At 33.3% G+C, this 22,251-nt stretch overlaps 1 protein-coding gene across 3 annotated transcripts in view; it reads right to left on the bottom strand.

The window, feature by feature from the left end:
* Positions 1–22,251, bottom strand: part of LOC143893434 (neural-cadherin) — a 203,242-nt gene that overhangs the window by 114,650 nt on the left and 66,341 nt on the right. For all 3 annotated transcript variants that reach the window (XM_077398808.1, XM_077398806.1, XM_077398809.1), the window contains exons 12-14: positions 18,955–19,144; positions 18,288–18,470; positions 14,799–14,988 (exon numbers count right to left, since the gene is read on the bottom strand). In XM_077398808.1, coding sequence (XP_077254934.1) covers positions 14,799–14,988; positions 18,288–18,470; positions 18,955–19,144 — 563 coding nt within the window. The remainder of the gene's footprint in view (positions 1–14,798; positions 14,989–18,287; positions 18,471–18,954; positions 19,145–22,251) is intronic.

The raw sequence follows: 22,251 nt of genomic DNA, 5'->3' as shown, positions 1-22,251 counted from the left end.
CTGTAATTATCGCGAGCGTCTGAGCTCGAACTCAGGTAACCCTATATATCCCTGAATCTGACGATGGAAGATTCATCGCGCAACAATCCCGATGTTCACTAATTATTCATAGCCGAGAAATAATCGTACTTGCATTGTACTAGAAAAAAGTACATATATATACGGAGACAATCTGTGCATAAAGAAAAAAGAGCGAGTCGCGCGACATACATATACATCGCGCGGGGTTTTATTTCAATATTCACTATAGGGTAGTGTCTATGCGGCGGACCCCGGAGTTCTATTCACATTTATCTCGGTCGGTTCTTTTTTTATTTTCCATTCAGTCTAACCGCCCATTGCTGGCATTTGCCAGCAACTAGCAAGAATGTATAAATAAATAAGTTATGCGCTGAATGCTCGCTCGCGCAAATATACGCGGCCGTCGATTGTCATCCCGGGAAATCGGCCGTGCCGCGACGTGCATATATGTATAGTCCGCTGGAAATTATGAGCGGCAGAACGTATCATTTGTTTCGTTTTTCAACATTTTCTCCGTCCGCGACAATCCGCCGTATTCTGCCTATTGTGCCTGCACGAGCGATACACTGCAAGTAATTGCAAATGCGTTTTTTTTTTCCAAACAAAAGTATTTAATACAAAACGAAGCTCTCTATCCAACAATAATAAAAACCTGCAAGGGAAGACGCTCTAAATGTTAAATTACGTTGGATAACGTTTATAATTTATGTATAAAGTTACTCGAGTACGCGTATTATCAATCTATTTAAAAAGAATATCAAAGTGAGTCAAGTACGAGATCAAATGTTAGTAAAGCTTGGTAAATTGAAACAACATTGCATTATAATGTGCGCGAATGCGAATTGTAAAATTGTGCTGCTTACTGAAAATATTTTTCCATTTTCAATGGTGCTTTTGAAAACGTTAAGTAAACAATGTCGCCAGTTCAAACACTTGGAACTCATCTCTTAGCTTTCGTCGACCCGCGCTATTATTTTAACATAATGCCAATTTTTCTCGTAAGGAAATTTTATTTCTGCAGTATAATAAACGTTATGCTATCATTATTGATTATTATTTATGACGACACGACGATATGGCAGTCGAATAATATTTCTTAAATTGGAGATGTCTAAAATAAAGTTAGGCGAAGAATAGAATTTTTCAATTATTTTCTTACAAGTTCTTTACGAAACTTTTTACGTCTAATGGTATCTTCGACGTCGAAATCGTCTAACGAAATAGAATAAAAATATAAAAGAACAAGAGCGGAATAAAATCGCATATTTCCCCCTTTTTCTTCTATAACCTTTAAAAAGTGCTCGCCAACGAGCGCATCTTAAGAATTCTGAAAATTGAATTTTCTGCATATTGAATCGTATTTCTCTGCTCTGTACCGCGTCTACAGGAACAATTCCCACGTGAAAAATTCTTTTTTGCGGAAACGACGAAGTTCTGAGTTATGGTCTGCGTTATGTTTATGTGCGCATTTACATCTAGAAAATAAATATATTATGTGTCAAGACGCCGTTAGAATTTGTAATGAATTTTTTGCTATACCTATAACTCATTGTCAGTGTCAGATAAAAAAATTCAAAAATAAAAAATTTATAAAATTTAATAGATAATTATACAAATTTCAATTAAAAATGGAGGTATATACTGGTATAAAAATTATAACCGAATAAGTAACATTTGCTTCGCCAGTGAGAATAATAAATACAATTAAGCATTGTTATTGACTGTAACTGGCAATGATTATAATCGTAGCAGCGATTATACTCGTCGTGACGAATCGTCACCCCATTTCGACCAACGATTCTTGGTCATTTTTAAATTGATGTAATTTTAGATGCTTATAATATAAGCGTCTTGATTAAATAATAAAATTTATTGCGAAAAATATTACCTCAGCCAGGGTTCGAACCTGGAACCTCCCTCATTCCGTGCGGGCGTCGTACCAATTATTCGACCACCGAGGCATGTGGCAATATTCATCGCAATAACAATGTAAGATGGAACACCGATTTTTCAGTCAACGGTGTAAATTCAAACCGAATAAGTAACATTTGCTTCGCCAGTGAGAATAATAAATACAATTAAGCATTGTTATTGACTGTAACTGGCAATGATTATACGATTATAATCATTGCCATTTACAGTCAATAACAATGCTTAATTGTATTTATAAAAATTATATTGATTAAGAAACCAAATTATTCTGGATAATATAACAATTCATTAATTTGATTGATTTATTTAATTTAGTAATTTGTATTAATTTAATATAAAATTTAATAACTTAGTAATTTGAGAGCTTATATTTCCGGGAAATTTTCGCGCGTAATAAAATAGCTGCATTTATGACTTATATTATACAAATACACGCATTGTAAATATAAAATCATGATATATTAAAATTATTGTATATATTACATATCTAAAAATATCAACTTTAATTAGACGCGTACAACAATTATTTCAAAAAGTACACATCTAAAATAAGTTAATATGTATAATAACATTAAAAATTCTCTATTGCGATTCTATATACTTCATCTGTTCATTTTATCATTCTTACATGTAAATGCATTAAGAAAAAAAATTGTTCGAGGAGAAAGTAGGACGCTGACACTAATTGCGAGCTATCGCGCCATATTCCTTTGCCGCGACCTCGTGCAAAATGAGATTTGCAGAGAGCTTAATGGACCGGCGAACGACAATTGGATCTTGTCTATCAGTCGTGGTGTAGATATTCAACTCCTTATCTTGAAACGTCACTGATTCCAATTGCAAGTTTCGCCGTGCGTCTCGTATAATGCCCGTCCGCGAAATCGAGAGATCGCAAACGTCCGACGCGTCGCCAAACTCGAGAAAGCACTCTCCTAGAAAATTATTATACCTTCCATCGCCCGTTATCTTGCGGTAGTGCGTGTCAATATCCTGTCGAAGTAACAATTTGCATATTGACATTTCACTCATCGTAAGTAAGATTCTCATAACCGCGCGACACGCCGTTGCTTGCCGCTGCCTGTCCTTCGTATACAGGTATTTTCAATTCAAACGCTTTTCCAACTGACAGACAAAATACGAATTATATCGCGGAGTGATGCGAATTTCTCGTCTAAAGAGAATTTTATTCCAACTAATATCAGTCTCGTCATTTGTTAAAAAATTAAATTACTGTTTACCTTCTTACAAATTAAATGTAAATTTCTATTAAAAAATTTGCCATTGGAAAAAATACAAGGTAATTATTTTTAAATAAGTTGCCTTGTGAAACCAATAAATCTCAATAAAAACGGCTATTAGGTATTATTTACATTATTTACCAACTCGATATAATCAGACATTTTCTAATAATTTTGTAACGGCTTTTACCATTTTGTCGCTCATAATACACAAAATTCATTTTTACTTAATGTAAAGTAAAATCTTATTTTTCTACAATAAAAGTTTTGTTTGGCACTCGATTTCCATTATTTGCCAATTAAAAACCTGTGAGTAAAAATTGTCTTTCTATTGAATTTTAGATAGCCGGAAAATAGAATCGCTAAACTCGTCACAAAAATTAATTAACGTAAAACTTGTTAGCTGCAGCGAAAACAAATATCAAGCGGGCAAGAGCTTGCATAACCCCATGGAAAGATAAAGCGTTGATCTCGAAGTTCAAAGAGATACCCCAGATGTTATTGATTACACTCGTATACCGAGCGCATTCCGCGGCATTGCATGCTGAAGAGCAAGAAACTCGCGTTAACTCCGAAAAGAGATGAACGTTCGCGTTTACCCAAGCAGGAGCGCGGTTCCGCGGCGGCCAAAACTGCACGAATGCAATTTAACCTTTCCCGTTTGAAGCGCATCTAAAGAAAAACATAGAAACGGGTGGGTATAGCTAAAGTTGCAACGTAATTCGGCTACTAAACGGTATGCATATATCCTGGCTGCAGTCGACCCTTTAACCCGCGCGGAATCAAGAACGTCGTTCCGGGAAGAGTTGCGCGGACCGCGCGGATGCAACGAGCGTGAAACGCTCAGTTTTTCTGCCTCGCGAGTGAGCGCACACGTCCGCCGCCAAAGCCACCACTTAAAATCCTGCCGAGAAAAATGCTGCCGGCAAAAGTCACCGACAATAAAAATAATCATTGTGGAAGCGAGCAAAGATCATAGGACACCCTCCCGACCCTCTCTGCATTCGTTACCTTTCTCTCAAAAACAATCCCGCGCTCACAAACAACATCTTTGATGTTTATCAACGCGTTGGAAAAGCAAAATCGGAGCTTCGACAGGGATCTCGGTGTTTTCGCGCGTTTTATTACGTTCGTTGTATAACATGAAACATGAAATAATTTCTTTTAATGTATTATGGAAATAAAAAAATTGAGTATTTATTTTTGGAACTGATGCTTTTTATTAATAATTTTCAATGCTGAATGTATAGACATCAGCAGCAGAGTTTTGAATAACATTTTTGTCGCAACAAAGTTCCTTTTCAAGTTTAGCTCACATAAAGCTTTTAATTTACAAATGTTATTGAAGTTCGTATATATATGGACTGTATAAACCCATCAACAAGTTTATATATAATTAATTTTTATTTCGCTTATAATGGTATTTTGTACACAAAACATGTTACTTAATAACCAAAAGAATTATTTGCGTTTTCTATAAAAATAGATAAATGTAATTTACGATATTAGAATGCGGAGTTAATTACATGTTATTTTGCGTGCAAGAAGAAAATTTGTTAAACTTAAATTGTGCTCTTTCTCATATATAACTAAAAAATACTGTACACGAATATAATATGCTCTCGAATTTCTAACACTTTGCCCCTATCTTTGCCGTTAATTATCGCTATTGCGCGATTAATTGCAACTGACACACTATAATTGAATGTACAACTCGCTTGTCCGTACCAAAGAACGCTGATGAAATTTTACAGTGGTTTCGGCTGCAGTGTTAACAGCGCGCCGTATTGTTAACGAGCGTGTATCTACAATTTAATATGCACGTTCACGCCCCGAAAACGCCGCGGGGGTTCTGCAGTTTAGCATAATTGTTATTTAACATTCGCCGCTGTTACCGCTGAGCATCGCGCTTACCGCTGAAACGCATACAAAGAAGTAACCTCGATTATTTGCAGCGATGTTATGAGGCTGTTTGAAGTGAATCCGAATTTAACGTTGCTATTTACGCCTCAATCGCATTCAGAGTGTCTGAAGTAAACATTTGCGGCAGAAGGTAGAATGATACTGTGTTAAACTTGTCGTTTACTAACAATAAGTGATTTTATATAAACAATTTGAGTGAAAATAAATTGTGACTTACTAAATATACTAATTATTTTAGAAAAAGTCAAGAGATATTTAAAGTCGAAATATATTAATTTAAAAAAAGACATTTTTAAAAAAGATTATTAAGTAAAAGATTCTGAAATTTTTAGAATTTTTACGACATAAAAAAATTAAAATCAAAAAATTTAATTAAAAATTGAGAATTAATGTTTAAAAGGAATAGAGTAGTGTGATTTAATCTTTACATGTTATATTTCCTGAGATTTTATATGTTCTCGAGCATTACGTATATATAAAAAATGTTTTTCTTTATTTATTCCTTCATGTTTCTCGTGAAGAAAATTCCACACGTTTCTCGTGTAACTTTTTTATTAACGCGACAAAGATTAAACTAATATAATCCATTAGCTTAAGAGCGAGCACCTGCATCAAGAGTCTTGCTTGAAAATTCTTAGCTATTCATTCCATTTTCTCCTTAATACATTGTCGACCGAGCGAATTGTGTCTGATTATATCCTGTTATGCCTGACTATATGGCATTCGTCAGAAATGTCTCTTAGGGAATGCAGCACAAAAATCGAAATTGTCTGAAAATAATGACGCATAAATCGTAGATATATATCGTGTATATTTAATTTATCAAGTTTTACAATTTGAGATTAATTAGGCGTGAAAAAATGTCTTTATAATAATGCATAATTTGAGTATATATTGTGCGTAGTTAAGTATAATCTAATTTTTGCATTTTTAACGAGTTATAAGATAATATTACTGTTTGTATTGAGAGCCAAGTCTTTAGGGGATGCGGCGCAAAAATTGAAATTACTCTGGTGTGAGAGCACATAATTAGCGCATAAATCCTGACTCCTGAGTATACTTTGTTTTTCAGAATTGCTTGTGATTAACATGTGGGGGTGGAGAGCTCACTGGCAGCCCCCATTAAAAATTAATATGTTTTGATTAAGCGAAACGAGCGCAAAATTTTTTTTTATGGATTGGGAGAGCGAATAAATATCGGTCATGTAACGATATATCGCAAAACGTACGGGAAGATTTTCGCGATCGGTCAACAATGTCTTATATAATATCCAAAAACGCAATGTATAATATAATTTTGCATAATTACGATTTAACATTCTCTATTACCTACATTCTTTAGTTTACGTAGCGATAAGACTCCATTTTGCAAAATGCATATGTAAATTAAATGGTTTTTACCCCGCTAAAATGTAAGGGAATAATGAAAGAAATGATTGTAGGATGTATTGTCAGGAAATAAAGCGTAATTGTCCTATATATTGTTTGAAAGTATATGTATCGTTTATTATACCGCATTTATGAGGAATCAGAGTCACGCAGTGGCCGCGTGTATCGAGCAGTCTCCGATTTACCGCTGCTCCGATAGAACAATGTGGAGTACTCCGCCTTAACTGATACCGCACGCTAGTGTTCTCGAATATTACTGCGTTACTCCGATCTGAACCGACCGACTATCTCGAGAGTGTTATATCGATACTAATGTAACTCTTGCATATTTTTTATGTTAATCTTGAATTTAAAATTTAAAGATACAACATAAAGAAGTAACTTTATTCTTAACGCTAAAAGTAAAAAGAAGTAAAAGTAGAATGTTAACTTAACGGTTCTTTGTGTGTTAATTTCTAAATTTTTTTTATTATAGAATTTGTAATTCTCGGAAAGTTTACGGAAAAAGAGTCAAGACTGCAGAGAAGTATACAGAAACTTCTTTTATTTTACACCTTCTGCTACGTCATCTGTAAAAATGTTATTTGAATACTTTCGCGTTTCCACGTTGCACGAATCGTTTCCTATTTGTACCAAGCAAAAGTATATTGCATACAGCGTATGGTATCATCGGGAAGGAAAGGTTTACATGCCACGTTTACGATATCCGGTGCATCTCACATAAGCGACAACCGCGATGTCAACGCTTCCTTCTCGAAATAGACAGTCGAAATGGAGATAAGATCTCTAAAAGCGAAAGAATAAAATTCTGCGACGGTATGGCTGGATTTTCGGAGTTATAGAAAAATTTATTTTTTTTACTAACGTATAGCAAAGAATTTCACATAATAGTATTATTTTTATATAAATATGATTAGATTATAATATTTGTGAATATATATGCTATAATTTTAATGAATATTATACATATGTTACAATTGCAGTATATTTATTAAATTAGAATTCAAAAGTAATATTTCTCTAAAGCTTCCAAAATATTTCTAACCCAGAGAAAATAAAATCTTTCGACGACGATAACAAAAGTTCTCTTTGCACAGTAAAGTGCAAAAAAACGAATAGCTCATTTATTCAAATTAAGAAAAGGAATATTTAAAATTAGTGTAAATTAATTTTATAATAGAACGTTGAATATTTCGTAACAGGTTGGCAGTTGGCACATGACGCTTGTTGTTTTTGCGTTCTATGCTATAGGTTTACATCAAAATTGCTTTGTTTATTATTCGCATGGCGACTCGAACGGGCAAGCAGCCCCGGGTGCCGTCGCATTTATTCCTCGTAACGCGGTCGCGACAAGTACCGAGGGAAACGCGTTTATTCTCTGTGAACAAGTAACGATTATCAGCCTATGCAATTGATTCACTCTCACGATTAACGATTCGTGAGCGTATCGAAGCAATGACTATTTATTCAAGCAGATATTCGGCGCAATTTATTTATTCGAAGTAAAGCTCGAAGCGATAAGGGTTGGGATGTATAAATTATTATTTCATCGCGATATTTACGAGCCATTTCCAATTTAATTTATGCGTTCGAAATATATTGTGCGTACAATAGTAAATTTTGGTTGTGTATTTTCAGATAATCCATCGTGTTTTATTCAATCATTACTCAATTTTGTTAATCACACAATATCAAGATGTAAAATGTTCATATTTTTCGGTCATTAACGAAATTCGTGAACAAATAATCGCTAATTATTTAGAGGAAATAATCGCGAATGAAACGGATAATAACCAATTCGATTGTGACACAAGTATTGTATTATTATAATTAATTCCATATTTTAATATTTATCAACCATAAAACTTAACTGCAACTTTGTATTATATATCACTGATTAATTGATCAGTTTTAAAATTCTTTATTATTTGAGATTTATTTTTTGTTATTATTTGCGATACGCATGTGGAAATTGAGGAAATCATTTCATGCAATTATACTTAATTTGCGCTATTTTTTATTGTATGTAACATAATAAAATATGCGTTTAATTAACGGAAGTTAATTAAACGTACAATAACTTTGCTGCGCAAATAGAAATTGTGGTATAATGCATCGTTGTATAATAATTGTTTTTTGAAATATTAATTATTTTGTGCGTTACTTTAATTTGGATTTTATGTTTGTATGTTACAGATCAACGCAGTTTCTGCTGCTGCACATCGTTAGTTGGTGAGTCGAATTATTTCATGTAGAACGGATTTTTGAGAGAAAAAATTGTATATATATATATATATATATATACATATATGTTATATATATGCTAGATACATATATGTGTATCAATGTTATTTATCAATGCTAATATATATATATATATATATATATATAACAATATAAAAATATTAAATAAATATAACATCCCAAAAATCCGTTGCTTTAAAATGGATGTTTGATTATATTGAAACATTTAATCTTAAGATTAATTTTTTATCTGTTGAAAATAAAATTCCTATGAAAATACATTTTTATGTCTATTTTTATATTCTTACATGGGCAAAGCTCATAGAAAAAAGTATTTAATATGTACGCTTTTATTAATTACTATATAGTAATTATTTATCGATACGTTTTCGTATCTTATACGATAAAGTATTAATTACGAGAAATATCAAATTGACAAAACATATTAAGAAAATTTATTGATAAAACTCGCAAGCATACATAAAAAAATAATAAAAAATATTTTATTAAGATAAAAAGTAAGTCCAACAAAAAAAAATAAGAACAAAAGAATAAATTGCACAAAAGAAAAATCGTTTTTAAATCTAAAGTAAAAAAACATTATTACTTTTATATCTTTTAACGAGTATTATAAGATTGTTAGGAAACTCAATTAACAGCATTTTGAAAATATAATGTTAATATATAAATAAAATTTTCAATACTAAATAAAAGATTTTATAATTAATGAAATTTTTGAGTTTATTATTTATATAAACGGTGAAAAATAAAGAAAAATGGAAAAAAATAAATTAAGAATATAATAAATGTGATTTGCAAATCATTTGAGTGCGCGATGCCATTAGCTAGATTTGATTTCTTACATACGCATATATCGACTTTTTGTGAAGAAAAAAGTCAATAAAATTCACAACTTTTCTAATGACTGCTTGCCGAAACTATCAAAAAACACAGAATAAAATTACTCTTTCAACAAACAGTAGTTTGAAACTTCGAAACATCGAACTTCGAACATCGAACTTTGTATTTACTTTTTAGATATCTTATATGTAATCTTCGATATTCATAAATCCATGATGAATCCCGACTCTTATTTCATATTTTTAAGCTTTATATAACATTTATCTTACGCTCAGTAGCTCAATATTATGTTTTTTTTTATGTCCTCTTTGTGGAGAAATATTGAGCATCATATGTAAATTTTATGTTTTGAAAGCAACCTATTTGCAATTTCGTGATGTTAAAACCTGCTAAAACAAGCTAAATTTTGTTGAATTGGTAACATTTTCAGTGGTGTGTTTACATAATTTTTTTCAAATAAAGCAATTTATATAAAATATTACATTTTTATATTTTTGCGCTTTAAAAAACAATTATCTTAAATTTGCGATAATTATGTCAAAATTTATAAATAGACTTTATACTATATACCCGCTTTAATAAGCAAACATTTATAAAAATGTTGCTATTTAAATAGTTTAAATATAAAATAATATTTAAATATTATTTTATTTTATCGGAAAAAAGTATTTGACAATATAATAAAATTATGTTCAATGAGTGTAGATTTAGTACCTTGTGGACACTTTATCAAAATTTTGTTGCTCAAATATTGGTGTTTACGCCATATATTAACTCTTGAGCTTTATACGTTAATTGGATAATAAAACAGTGGTTTTTGCTGAAAATATAGCCTCAGGTCTGAAAACCATGGATATAAAACCTGTTCATATGATAAGCTTAGCTTTCAAAAGAGGTATATAAAAGAACGTAGTGACTTGTCTCTCGATAATTTGGGAACCCGTACCGAAGTCTATAAAATAAGAAATTACATCGTCTTGGCGTGGCTGTAAAAATCCTCATATAGGAGCTTCGCTCCTACGTAAAAAATATCTAATCTTGCGCAGTTTTCAAAGCATCGTATATCTTATTCAGCGTTCAATTTTCTCGGCGACTAATAGCGGAAAAGGGACCGTATCGATCGCGTATCAATCTTATTTAAGGAGGTTCAATGGCTACAACAAAATGCAGAGAGTTTCGTGAAATTTTAATATGTTATTCTGGAATGCAAAATAAAATTATGTGAATTTTTTGGGTAATTTTTTACCGTCCCGTTTTGAAAAAAATCTACTCCAAAAATTTAAAAAGTACAATTTTTGGATTAGATTTTTTTCAAAACGGGACGGTGAAAAATTCCCAAAAAATTCACATAATTCTATTTTGCATTCCAGAACAACATATTAAAATGTCATGAAACTGGCTGCATTTTTAACATAGGTTTTTATGGGAAATGTTATATTGCATATACCTTCAGAATGAAATAAGTGCAAGAAAAAATGCAAATGATAAGGAAAAAAAAATATGCACATGTAACTTAATAATTTAAAAATAAATGAGCGAAAGAAAGGGGAAGGTTACCGCACATTTCGTAGAAAAATTAATTATTAAAGCATAAATTGCTTGATTTTTAGTCTGCTAGACTGCCACGGTCGTGAACGACGTGAACATCAGCAGCACGCATTATACGCACGCGGCGACCAATCAGAGCAATCCCCTTCATTCCCACTACTTCAAACGCTAGTGCGCTGTTTCCAGAACCCACGCGTCCCACTACTCCCTCCGATGAAGCCATCGAACCTCCTTAACTGCAGCATGCGCACCGTACGTTGCGTGCATTATAATGCAATTTGATGCCGCGCGTAACACTGAAGATAACAATATTAGGAGCTAATTATCTGCTCGAGATTCTAAGGTCTATATTTTTTAATCAACGAAAGTGCGTATTATCTTTGGAGAATCTCCGTGTGGCTGGAATTGCGTTAATTATCGTGTGTGTGTGTGTGTGTGTATTTTATACGGTCAGATAGCCAGCAAGGAGTATAACTGTACGTACGTTAATACCGATCGATATACCGAGACTTCGGTGCTTAAAATTTTATAAAGAGCACAACGTGCCACTCTAGTAATAAAATATATCTATTTTACAGAAAAAAATCTATCGAAACACTCTGAACATATTGACATTAAAAACTCAAAAAACAATCTTTTCTTTGGTTTCTTTTACCCTTATTTTATATATAATTTTTTTTAATTTGGTTGATTAGAGCCAACTTTATACGCAATCAAAGGTTCATATACGAATTTACGAAAACAAAGTTTTCTCTATGAGAAAGCAATATAAAAAAGCCGACTATTTTTGCATGAATCTTTGAACACTTGAAGGAGAAATATCGAAAAATACAACACGGACAAATTTATAGTCAGTCTAGTCTCTCGTTCAGTACTTTAATGCCTCAAAGCATTAAACATCATTTTCATTCTTTATTTAGAGAAAAAGAAAATTTAGCAAAGTTCGCATTCAACCTACTAAATATATAAAAAATGAATCATTTATTGGATCTGGCATAATTAGATTGAATAATAGAGACGATTGTGTTTATCATTTTCCAATCTTGAGGTGCGATATTCTCTAGGCAAAGCGGAAATTAACGTCGATAGTTTTGCAACAAGTTACGAACAGCAGTTGAAGATTAATGCTTGACGCAATTAAACTAACGATCATATTACATACCTAGCGTTAATTTTACAATATTGTAGTAACTGCGCACTAATTGACTCAAAGCGATTCGCAATTTGCGTCAAAAACTCTTTAAAGTACTTGATTATGTTTTTATCTCACTAAGTAGCTCAAATTCAACAGACGTACAGAAATTTAATTGCGGCACGCATTAATATCCATTACGTTATATCATCATAATCATATTGTTGCACGATTATCGTTTTTATTTTGTTGTATATTGTATTATTTTAAAAAAAGCTTTATACTTAAGGCATATTATATACAAAAATTTTTAAAAGTATTAATTACATTACGTTGACGAATTAATACTATTGCATTACACGAAATACTGATGATTATATATTATCACTTATATAATATAACTCTTTTTTACAGAAACGTATAAAATCCGTTCAAAATCATTTCCAATTAATTCCGTTCCCTCTAAATCGCGAGTAAGTATATAGGCGTGTAATCAACTAATGCAAGCAAAAGGAAGACGAGAGACGACATCGTAATCACGTTAATGCGCGAAAGTTCACACCATAAAAGTTCGATAATGCAAATCACGTGTTGTGTGAAAAAAATTCTAAGAAGGTTTGCCGGCTGAAAGCGCTTTCGCGAATTTCCCCGAGGGCTACACACTTATTTTCTGAAATGATATTAAATTTACCGGTAATCCACTTATCAGTGCGAATCGATAATCCTTTTGTAAAGCTCTTGTATCCGCACTATTTTTAGCATGTAAACTTTTGAAAATATAATAGCGTGTAAACTTCGAAGGAAACAATTTGACGCAACGTGTCTTTGTTAATGAGATATTTAAAATTAATTTTCGGCGTTTTTTTAAATTTTTAACAATTAATTAGAGAAAATGCCGATCAGATCTTGATAATCTAATAACAATATTTCTACGTCAATTTTGTGTACTTTTTCCAACTCAGAGTAAATTACTGATTATATTTGTCCGTTTTAAAACACAGCTTTTTTTGTTGACACAATAAATTCATATAAAATACTTAAATCGATCATGGATTTAACTTTGGATGCTAGTAAGCATGCTTTTTAAATTGCTTTAAAGAATAATTTATTACAAAAAATATCACTCCAGCCAGGGTTCGAACCTGGACCTCCCTGTGACGACGTCTTTACCTATTCAACCACTGAGACTCAGCCGAATTAGTAAAGACTGCACAGATCGTAGGGAGGTTCAGGTCCGAACTCACGCTGGGGTGACATTTTTTACGATAAATTCTTTACAGTAATTTAAAAAGGTTGCTTATTAGAATCAAAAGTCAAATCGAATATCGATTTAAGTATATGGATTTACTGTTCCAACAAAAAGCTGTGTTTCAAAACCTACAAATAACCAGACTGCAGTTTACTTGTAAATATTTACTTGGAAAAAATATACAAAATTCACCACAGAAATGTTATTATTAAACTAGGACTTGACCGAAAATGGCATCTTCTTTAATTAATCGTATAGGATTCATATCGGTCCTGTTTTATTATTATTTAAAACATTAATTTAATGTGATATGTATGTGATAATTCTTTTTAAATAAAATAGACATGATACATTTCGTGAATATATTTCAATATAAATGAAGATTTTACTTTAAGAAAGACAAAATGTTGTAATATTACGAAAAGTAGATTTAAAAGTTTAGAACTTTGTATTTTCTCAAAAAACGTTTTTTTAGAGAAATATATATATTGTATATATAAAGCCGAATACAACTACAAAGCGGAAAATTAAAAAATGCAATTAATATTTTTTATATTTTCAACACGTTTTTTTCCGGGTGAATTGATCAAATATGTAAAATTTTAGACTACGTGACTATTTTTCTCGCTATTGAATCGTGCTGATCGAGCGATAAACAAACATTCTATTCAAATTTTATACGGCAATTCTGTCTGATCTGCACATATCCAGCGTGAATATAAATATTACTCTTTTACAATCTGCTATTTACTCAACTTTATGAAACACTTGCACGGAACAGAATATATTTATGTTATATTTTTTTATATCTCTCTCAATGAATTCAGTGTGAAATCACGTATGCCTTATACAGAATCAATTAAAAAGCAAACATTACTTTTAATCCTTCCTTGAGAATTAAATCTATTCTTGCATTTCAAAAATTGCGAATACTTTTCATGTACCTTTTTGAAAACGAACAAAATAGCATAAAATATGATGGCCGTGGCATTGCTGCCGTAGAAGTTGCATCATTTTTATAATAGGCTCTTTATATAATATCTATTGAATAAGTGTTATATTTTTAGAACTCGCTTATAACTCCTAGCTGATTTTTTCCTGTATGGCACCATTTTATACGGTAACTTCGTATAATGGGCACGTTCTGAATCGCTCATAAACCCGAATAGAAATATATCGTTCCTGCGATCTGCTATTTAGCAGAAATTTATAATGCGCGCGCACTAGCGCACAGGCAGATAAAATTTTCCGTACCACCTACCTGAGTTAGGTTGGCCGTTGCTGTTAGGTCGTGCGGAAGGTGCTCCGTCTCGGGCTTCTACCTCGAGGGCGTAAGCACCCTGCTTCTCGCGATCGAACATTACTTTCGTGAAGATCTCGCCCGTTTCCCTGTTGATCTCGAAGTAATCCTTGCCCTCGTTCCTGTCGCTGTTTACCACGTAATATGTGACCTAGATAAATAACGCGAAGTTTATTGACTCCACCTATGTGTCTCGCATGCGCAAGTAACTGACAAAGAATTTCATAACTCCGCTGGATATCAGCGAAGAAAGACAAGAAGACTTGTTTGCTTAATAGAATAATAACGATATTCTGCGATATACGGCGCATCACAAATGAGATTAATTTATTAAAAATTTTAAGACATTCTGTGTTAAGTTATAGAATGTGTCTAAAGATTTAGTAAATCGTATAGCACAGCCTTATAATAACATTTCGCGATTGTATTCCAACAATAATGATATTTTTCTCTCTATTGTTATCATAATATTTATAAAAATTTATTTAGAGCTAATTAATCACAACTTATGTGAACATTATAAATTATTAACATATCCACCGTAAAGCGATTTGAATGATCCGAGATAAATTTCGGTCCTCGTGCGCGATATATCGTGAGCGTATAACCTATTTTACAATCCGACTCGCTTTACCCCTATTCGTGCAAACTCCCTGTTTCATATTAAAATTTATGTATATAAAGTACGCGAAACACATAAAAATACTATCGCCCGGGGTATAATGGCGTCGAGAGCGTGAAACTTCGAAATGGCTATCGCGCCGAAAGAAAATTTGAGTAAATTTCGCGCTGTAAGACCTTACTCGGACAAGTTGCGAGCGCGTCGGGGCACTTTATGCCTTCCAATTTTACCGTAATGAAACGGCAAACAATGTTACTGTAACCCGAACAAAACGGTGCAATTTTATGTAATGATGGAATGATTTTCTTTCAACGTACTCCGTACTTCTTTGTAATTTCTTAATTAACGGACGAAACGAAAAAACTTGATCAAATCGACGTTAACGATGTTCTTGCTACATAGTGTGTTCAGCAAATTCCAAAATGCATCGTGTAGCACATTTTCGTTGGATTTCATCTAAATTTTCTACATTTTGCGATTAACATTTTCTATTTATTGCATTAGCAAATTCAAATTTCTAACGGAATTGATAATTACATGTTTTCTTATCGCAATTATAAGTTTTACATTAAATTAGACCAGCTTTCTATTAACACGAATGTAAGAATTTCTTTACATTTACGACCGAATTTTATCTTCTATTATTTCTGTGCAATCAAATTTCTTTTTACTCTTGCAAAATTCTCTATTTGCTACGATCTCCGATAACGGTCGGCATGCAAGAAAGAGCGGAGAAAAGACGATATCGAGTTTGCATAGCAACGCGATTACCGCGCTCGACTGCATGTCGGATTCACATTCGTCGTGTCCCTTTTGTCTCGGCCGTTGTGCGCAATTCCGTCGTGCAAACCCGGCAAACCCTACGTCCGTGCACATAGTAGGTACGTATATGCACAAATAAAATGTGCATATTTGACAGATCCTTCGCGCGCGAAGAACTTCACGCGCTTTCCCGTAACCGTGATGAAATTTACAGTCGCGCGCATATCTCACCCCACTTAATCGGCAAATTTCCACCCGGAAATTCCATGTGATATTTCACGGTCGCTCCGCTTCCGTTTATTGCCGAGGAAAAGCTTTTTTTAGCGGCTGCATCGCACGTCATTTTCGCGGAGCTGCTTGGCTAAGAACGATCTCATTTTTGTTTAACGAAGAAAAAATGAGTTTAACCCCCCCTTCTTTACCCCTTCGTCCAAAGTGAAAATATATGGTATAACTTGCTTTTCTATAGCTATAATGCTTTTCATTTTCTTTTTGTTTCTCTTAGAGATACATAGAAAGAGATACGACAAAATTTGCAAATACGATTAAAGATCAGAAATAATAAAAAGATAATTTCGCATGAATTAAAATTTTTTCTGCTTTTTTTATATAAAAAAGATTGAATCGTTTCTTGTAAAAGATTGTAAATTATATGATTTATAAGAAAAAATATAACATTTAAGTAATGAATAATAATATTTACAAAAAGTGATATCTTTTTAATGAACAAAAAAAGACGGTAATAAAGTTATAAAATAAAATGCTCATTAGCCTGTCGATTAAAAAAAAAACTTTTTATAAAATAGCAAGGAGAGTCCTATCTCAACTATTACGCTTTTAAATTGAAAAAAGAAATTAGTCCGATTTAAACCGAGATCCGAAGATTATTTACACAATACATCCGATTTGTCTCCCACAGAAACCCGTATAGCTTGTCTCGTAATATTCAGCACGTTGATAATCGGTAGTTGTATCGGCATTACAAAATGCATTCGGTATAGCATGGCAACCGGGTTTCGGTGTAAAACGAGTGATAATCACGCGATTAAATGTCGGCACGGTATACATATTCGCGTTGTGCTGGCAACGCTGGCATATCCGTTAATGCGATCATACGTGATAAATTCAACGCCACTCAAACGCGCTCGTCGAAATTGCGTTACGGATTTTATAACATTCCGCCAACGACGGCAATGCATTTCCGCATGAAACATTAAAGTTTCTCGACGCGACAGTCTAAGTTTATATGGCTATGCGTCTAAGCACCCTGTAACCGCCCTTATCCCCCAATTCCCGACCGCCCTTCGTCTCTCCTCAATCAGGACTTTGACAACCGAGCTCCCTTAAGTCCCGTTCAAGTGCCCCGCAATGGCACGATATACCGAGCACGTTCTTTGGTTCTTTCGTGCGGCTTTGCCGCAATTCTCCTGGCTATATCGATCCATTCGGAATCGGATCTCTGCGGTAAAGAAATGAGAAAACCGGTGTCACAGACGTGACACGTTTTTTCTGGCTATCTTTTATCATATAACCGGAGTTAAATTTCTTTAATTAATTTTAATCAGTCTTGCTTTTTTGTTGATCGCGTTTTACATAATAATTGAATATGAAACACAAGTGTCTAAATTATACCTCTGTACTTCGTCGATAAATTTAGTTGCAGTAGTGAAGTTAAAAAAGTGGATAAATGTTAACAATGAAATAAATTTAAATTAATTCAAAAATACAGCCGTATTTATGCGCATTTATATATTCCCATGTATTCTAATAAATCAAAACCAAAACCATGCCAGAAATACCGCAATATCTGTTTATTGAACCGAATAAAACATGGAAATTTAAATCGCTTATCATGAAACGTACATCTTTTGACTACATATTTATGCAAAAATTAAGATACATATTAAAAGATTACGTGTTATGTGATTTGTGTATGTTTTTCAATTTATATTTTAATTTGTATTTTCACGATTAAAATACGCCAGAAGGAATTTAGAACAAACGTGTGTAGAGCCAGCATGCTCTGTTTTTTACGTATCGGAATTGATTGCGCAATATCAATTTACCTGATTATTGGGGAACGTTCCGTCCTTGTCGATGGCGTTCACTTGGGTGACTTTGCTGCCCACCGGTTCACCCTCGAGTACGGTTTCCTGTTCTCGTTCAGTGAACAGCGGTATCTCGTCGTTAACATCCTCCAGCATGATGTACACGGTAGCTTCGGAAGCCAGCTGTTGAGCTCCATTATTCTGGTGGGATTAAGTTGGCCGCGATTACAAGACGATTATGCATCGTGTACCACTTGATGCCGACTCCTCGTTTTTATTCTCGTGCAAAATTATACGAATGCATTTACATCTAAATGTATTTCGAGCTTCTCTTGGATTACGCGCATTCAACATTCTAACAATCTAATGCAACGATATATATTTTATTACTTGATTATATCAATATTTCTTTCTTTACAAAAGCTTATATATTACATCTATAATATTTAACGCTGAATATACATTAGATTTTAACTTTGATGCGCCTATTTACATTTACCATTTAATGCGCAAAAATTGTCATTTTATCGCCGATACGGCAGAATATTATCGTGCTAAAATTTTATCGTCATCAATCATTAGTCATATAATTTTAGATTATATTATTTTTATCAGCATTGGGGTAAGATATCTTTACGTTTTTTTACTTGGAGAAAAGCGTGCGTATATAAAAGACGAGTCATACCTCCACTCGTATGGTGAGATTGTACTCTTTTATGCTCTCATAGTCCAGCGGATGATTAACCTTAATATCGGCCCAAGTCGTCGCTTGCTCGGCGCGTTGCTGAAGGTAAAACGTATGAAACTTGTTCGTCTGCGCCGTCGAACCGGGCATTAAGTGGTAAAAGACCGTCGGATTATTGTCGATTCCAGAGCTGTCGACATACACAAAGGGGCGTATTACAAAGGCGCGCACCGGCTGCCCGGGAGCGCCGAGAACAACTTAACGAAACGGAAACGGAAACGGAAAAACAGAAAACGAGAACGGAAATTTCCTAAGATAGAAGAGAGAAAGAGAAAAGGACTCCGTACATATATATACATATCGATATCTTGAAGTTGGAACAACCGATATCTTTACTACGTGACTCGGAAATCGAAAGGGCAATTGTTACATGTGTTATGTAATGTTTGACTTGCTCTTTCCAGTTCACAAAACGATATCGATTGCTCTAATTCCACGATACGGATATACGGGATGTCTATAACTAACCGCCCATCCCTTTTGCCGATGCTATGATTCGCATTCAGATCACACATTTTAGTATTAGGAAAATATAATAAACTTGATCTTTTTATGTAAAGGTTGAATTTATTGTTATTGTGAGCACATAGCTATATTCATAGCTCTAAATATAAAATACGAATGTGTCAGAAAAAAGTTATATTTGCAAAATTTTTAAACAAAGATGATTCAAAGTCAATATGACGACATAATTATTTTAATATGTTTAGAAATGCACATCTATTATGATGTGTATAATATTTATTTGAGTCTTAAATTTTAATTTTAGCTTGTTACGCATGACATATAGTCTTAACTTTATAAATGTATGTAGTACATTTTTAACAAGATACTGGAGTGTAATATTTTTTTCATTTATAAATATATGCTACTTTGTTTTTTGATAAGAGCGAAGATTGTTATAAAAAAAAACGAATGATGCCAATCAATAGAATATTTTTGTCGAGAAAGAAAAGTCAATTTAACTGATTCATAAGCAAAAGGAATCGTTCGTTGCGATTGTTTCGGGATATCCTGTACATATGTATATTGAAAAAAAGATCGTTACTGAGATATAATGAGAGAAAAAATATCTTGAAATAAAAGATTATCATGCGATATGTGTCGCATACGCGTTCATTCACGCGCGAGCGTATGCGTACACGACTAGAGAAGAAAGAGAGAGAGAGAGAAAGAGACAAGTAAACGAAGTTTGAACGTTCGATCGTCGTTATGGAAAAGAAGAAACTCCTTCGCTGGAGCTTGTTAATACATCTAGGGTAAAACGAGAGGTAATAGTTCGACAATGGAATCTCACTGATCTCTATACGTTAAATATACGCGGCAGCGCGGCTCATCAACACCTTTTCTATCTTTTTCTCATTATCTTCGACACCGCCCGGTACAAACGTTCGAAGCCGGTATAATCTCGATAATTACAGAATCTCCGAACGGTGTTGTGCAAAAGTGGGTTAATCCGCGAAATAAAAAGGAAGAAAAAGGAGTCGTATACACACAGCTGGGCCAGCAACATGAAACTCCGCATTTCAAACTTAATTTACTGAAAACTACTTCTGCTTACAATGAATCAATCCGCTTTTCCACAACACCGTGTTTCCTCTATGCTATATACAGACGCGTGAAGCTGATATCTTTATTGCGATACTCAAGATGTGTAAGGATCAGTATACGTTTCAATTACTATTTCTACTATGCACCGGAAGTTAAATGGCGCTTGAAATTATACCGGTCAAAGCCAGTTATGTAATTCAGCGTATAGAGAGATCAGTGGTGGATTTTACCTAACGCGCCGCACGTCTTTCGCTTCCCGTCTCGTCGCCCGTTCCTTTTCCTTTTTTTTTTGTTTCCCTTTTCGTTTCTCTGTTCGGTGCGCTCAACACACAACTGCGCGTGTGTATACAATTATAAAATGTGTTATATATGCGCGTATTAACAAGAGAGCGAGCTCTTAACCGAGATTATAACCCTAGGCAACGTTTACGCAGTCAAAAGGCATATATTTGCTGCTCTATATAGCTACATTCCCGTTCGCTCGCGCGGGCCAATTACTATCCACGACTGTTATCGCTGTTAATTCGGTGGCAGAAGTGTTACAACCTCTATTGTATGGTGCTGTGTGTTAAAATGCACGAATTCGAGCGAGCGCGGAGTACGCGAGCTTCGTGAATGAGTGATTAGTCGATCAGACTGTTACTCAGTGACGTATTGTCATTTGCTAATGTATAGTTTGTGGACTGTTATACTCTTGAAAACAATGGTAATTTATTCCAAATTTACGTAAGTCTAGCTGTTGGAACTTATTAATATCAGGCAAAATTATAAGCACCCTGTATAATATATATATTAAACTATCTCAAATATCGATCAATTAGTTGATTTGCCATTGATGTTTTAAATCTGATAATATTAATATTTACGTCTCACGATAACGAAACATTGCATTATCGTATGAGATGTTATATTTACATCTCATTAATATAATATATCTAATAATATTAAAGAGCTATCATTGCAAAAAGATAAAAAGAGATCTTTTTGCTGCAAGAGGATAAAAGACAAATTAGTGCTATTATTTGAAGATTATTTCATTATTACTGCACTTTAAAATTAACCTTTATTTAAACAACTTGTATAGTCAGACGTAGATATTGACATTTTTTTCAATATAATCATTTAATATTTTTTATTTGTTATATATTCATTAATGGCTGCATTCCGATATTCACTCAGTCAGTACTAAAATCTATATTTTTCTATATTTTACATCACGTATACTATATGTTTACAGTAATCTGACAGTTGCTGACAGTAAATATCGGAATGCAGCATTAACACATTTAATTATACAATTATACCGTTCGGCAGATATAAAATAAACGGCTAATTAATGGAACTAATCAATTAATAAAGTGTAAATTTACATGATCAAACATTTCATTTTAAAATTTGTTAAACCATTGAAATTGTTTCTATAAGAGAGTTTATATCGTGTAAAATATTAATTAATATTGTAATTAAATATCGGATAAAAGATGCATAAACTTCTCCCTTTGAAATCTCGCTCGAGCAATTATCGCGCTCCAAGGCAATGAAAATTATGCGGAATTCATTAACAACAATTGGCTCTCATTTACTAATTTGCGATTCGCATAGTATCTCATTTAAAATTAATGATTTCAATTATGCATAATCGCCTAATCTCCAATTTGATTTAAATAGGTTTAATTAATTATCTGG

The sequence above is a fragment of the Temnothorax americanus genome, unplaced genomic scaffold (assembly GCF_048541705.1).
Source record: "Temnothorax americanus isolate GAGA-0224 unplaced genomic scaffold, ASM4854170v1 Scaffold12, whole genome shotgun sequence".
Taxonomy (NCBI): domain Eukaryota; kingdom Metazoa; phylum Arthropoda; class Insecta; order Hymenoptera; family Formicidae; genus Temnothorax; species Temnothorax americanus.
Note: the sequence above shows the minus strand (reverse complement) of the source record. Positions and strands in the feature narration are given on the sequence as shown.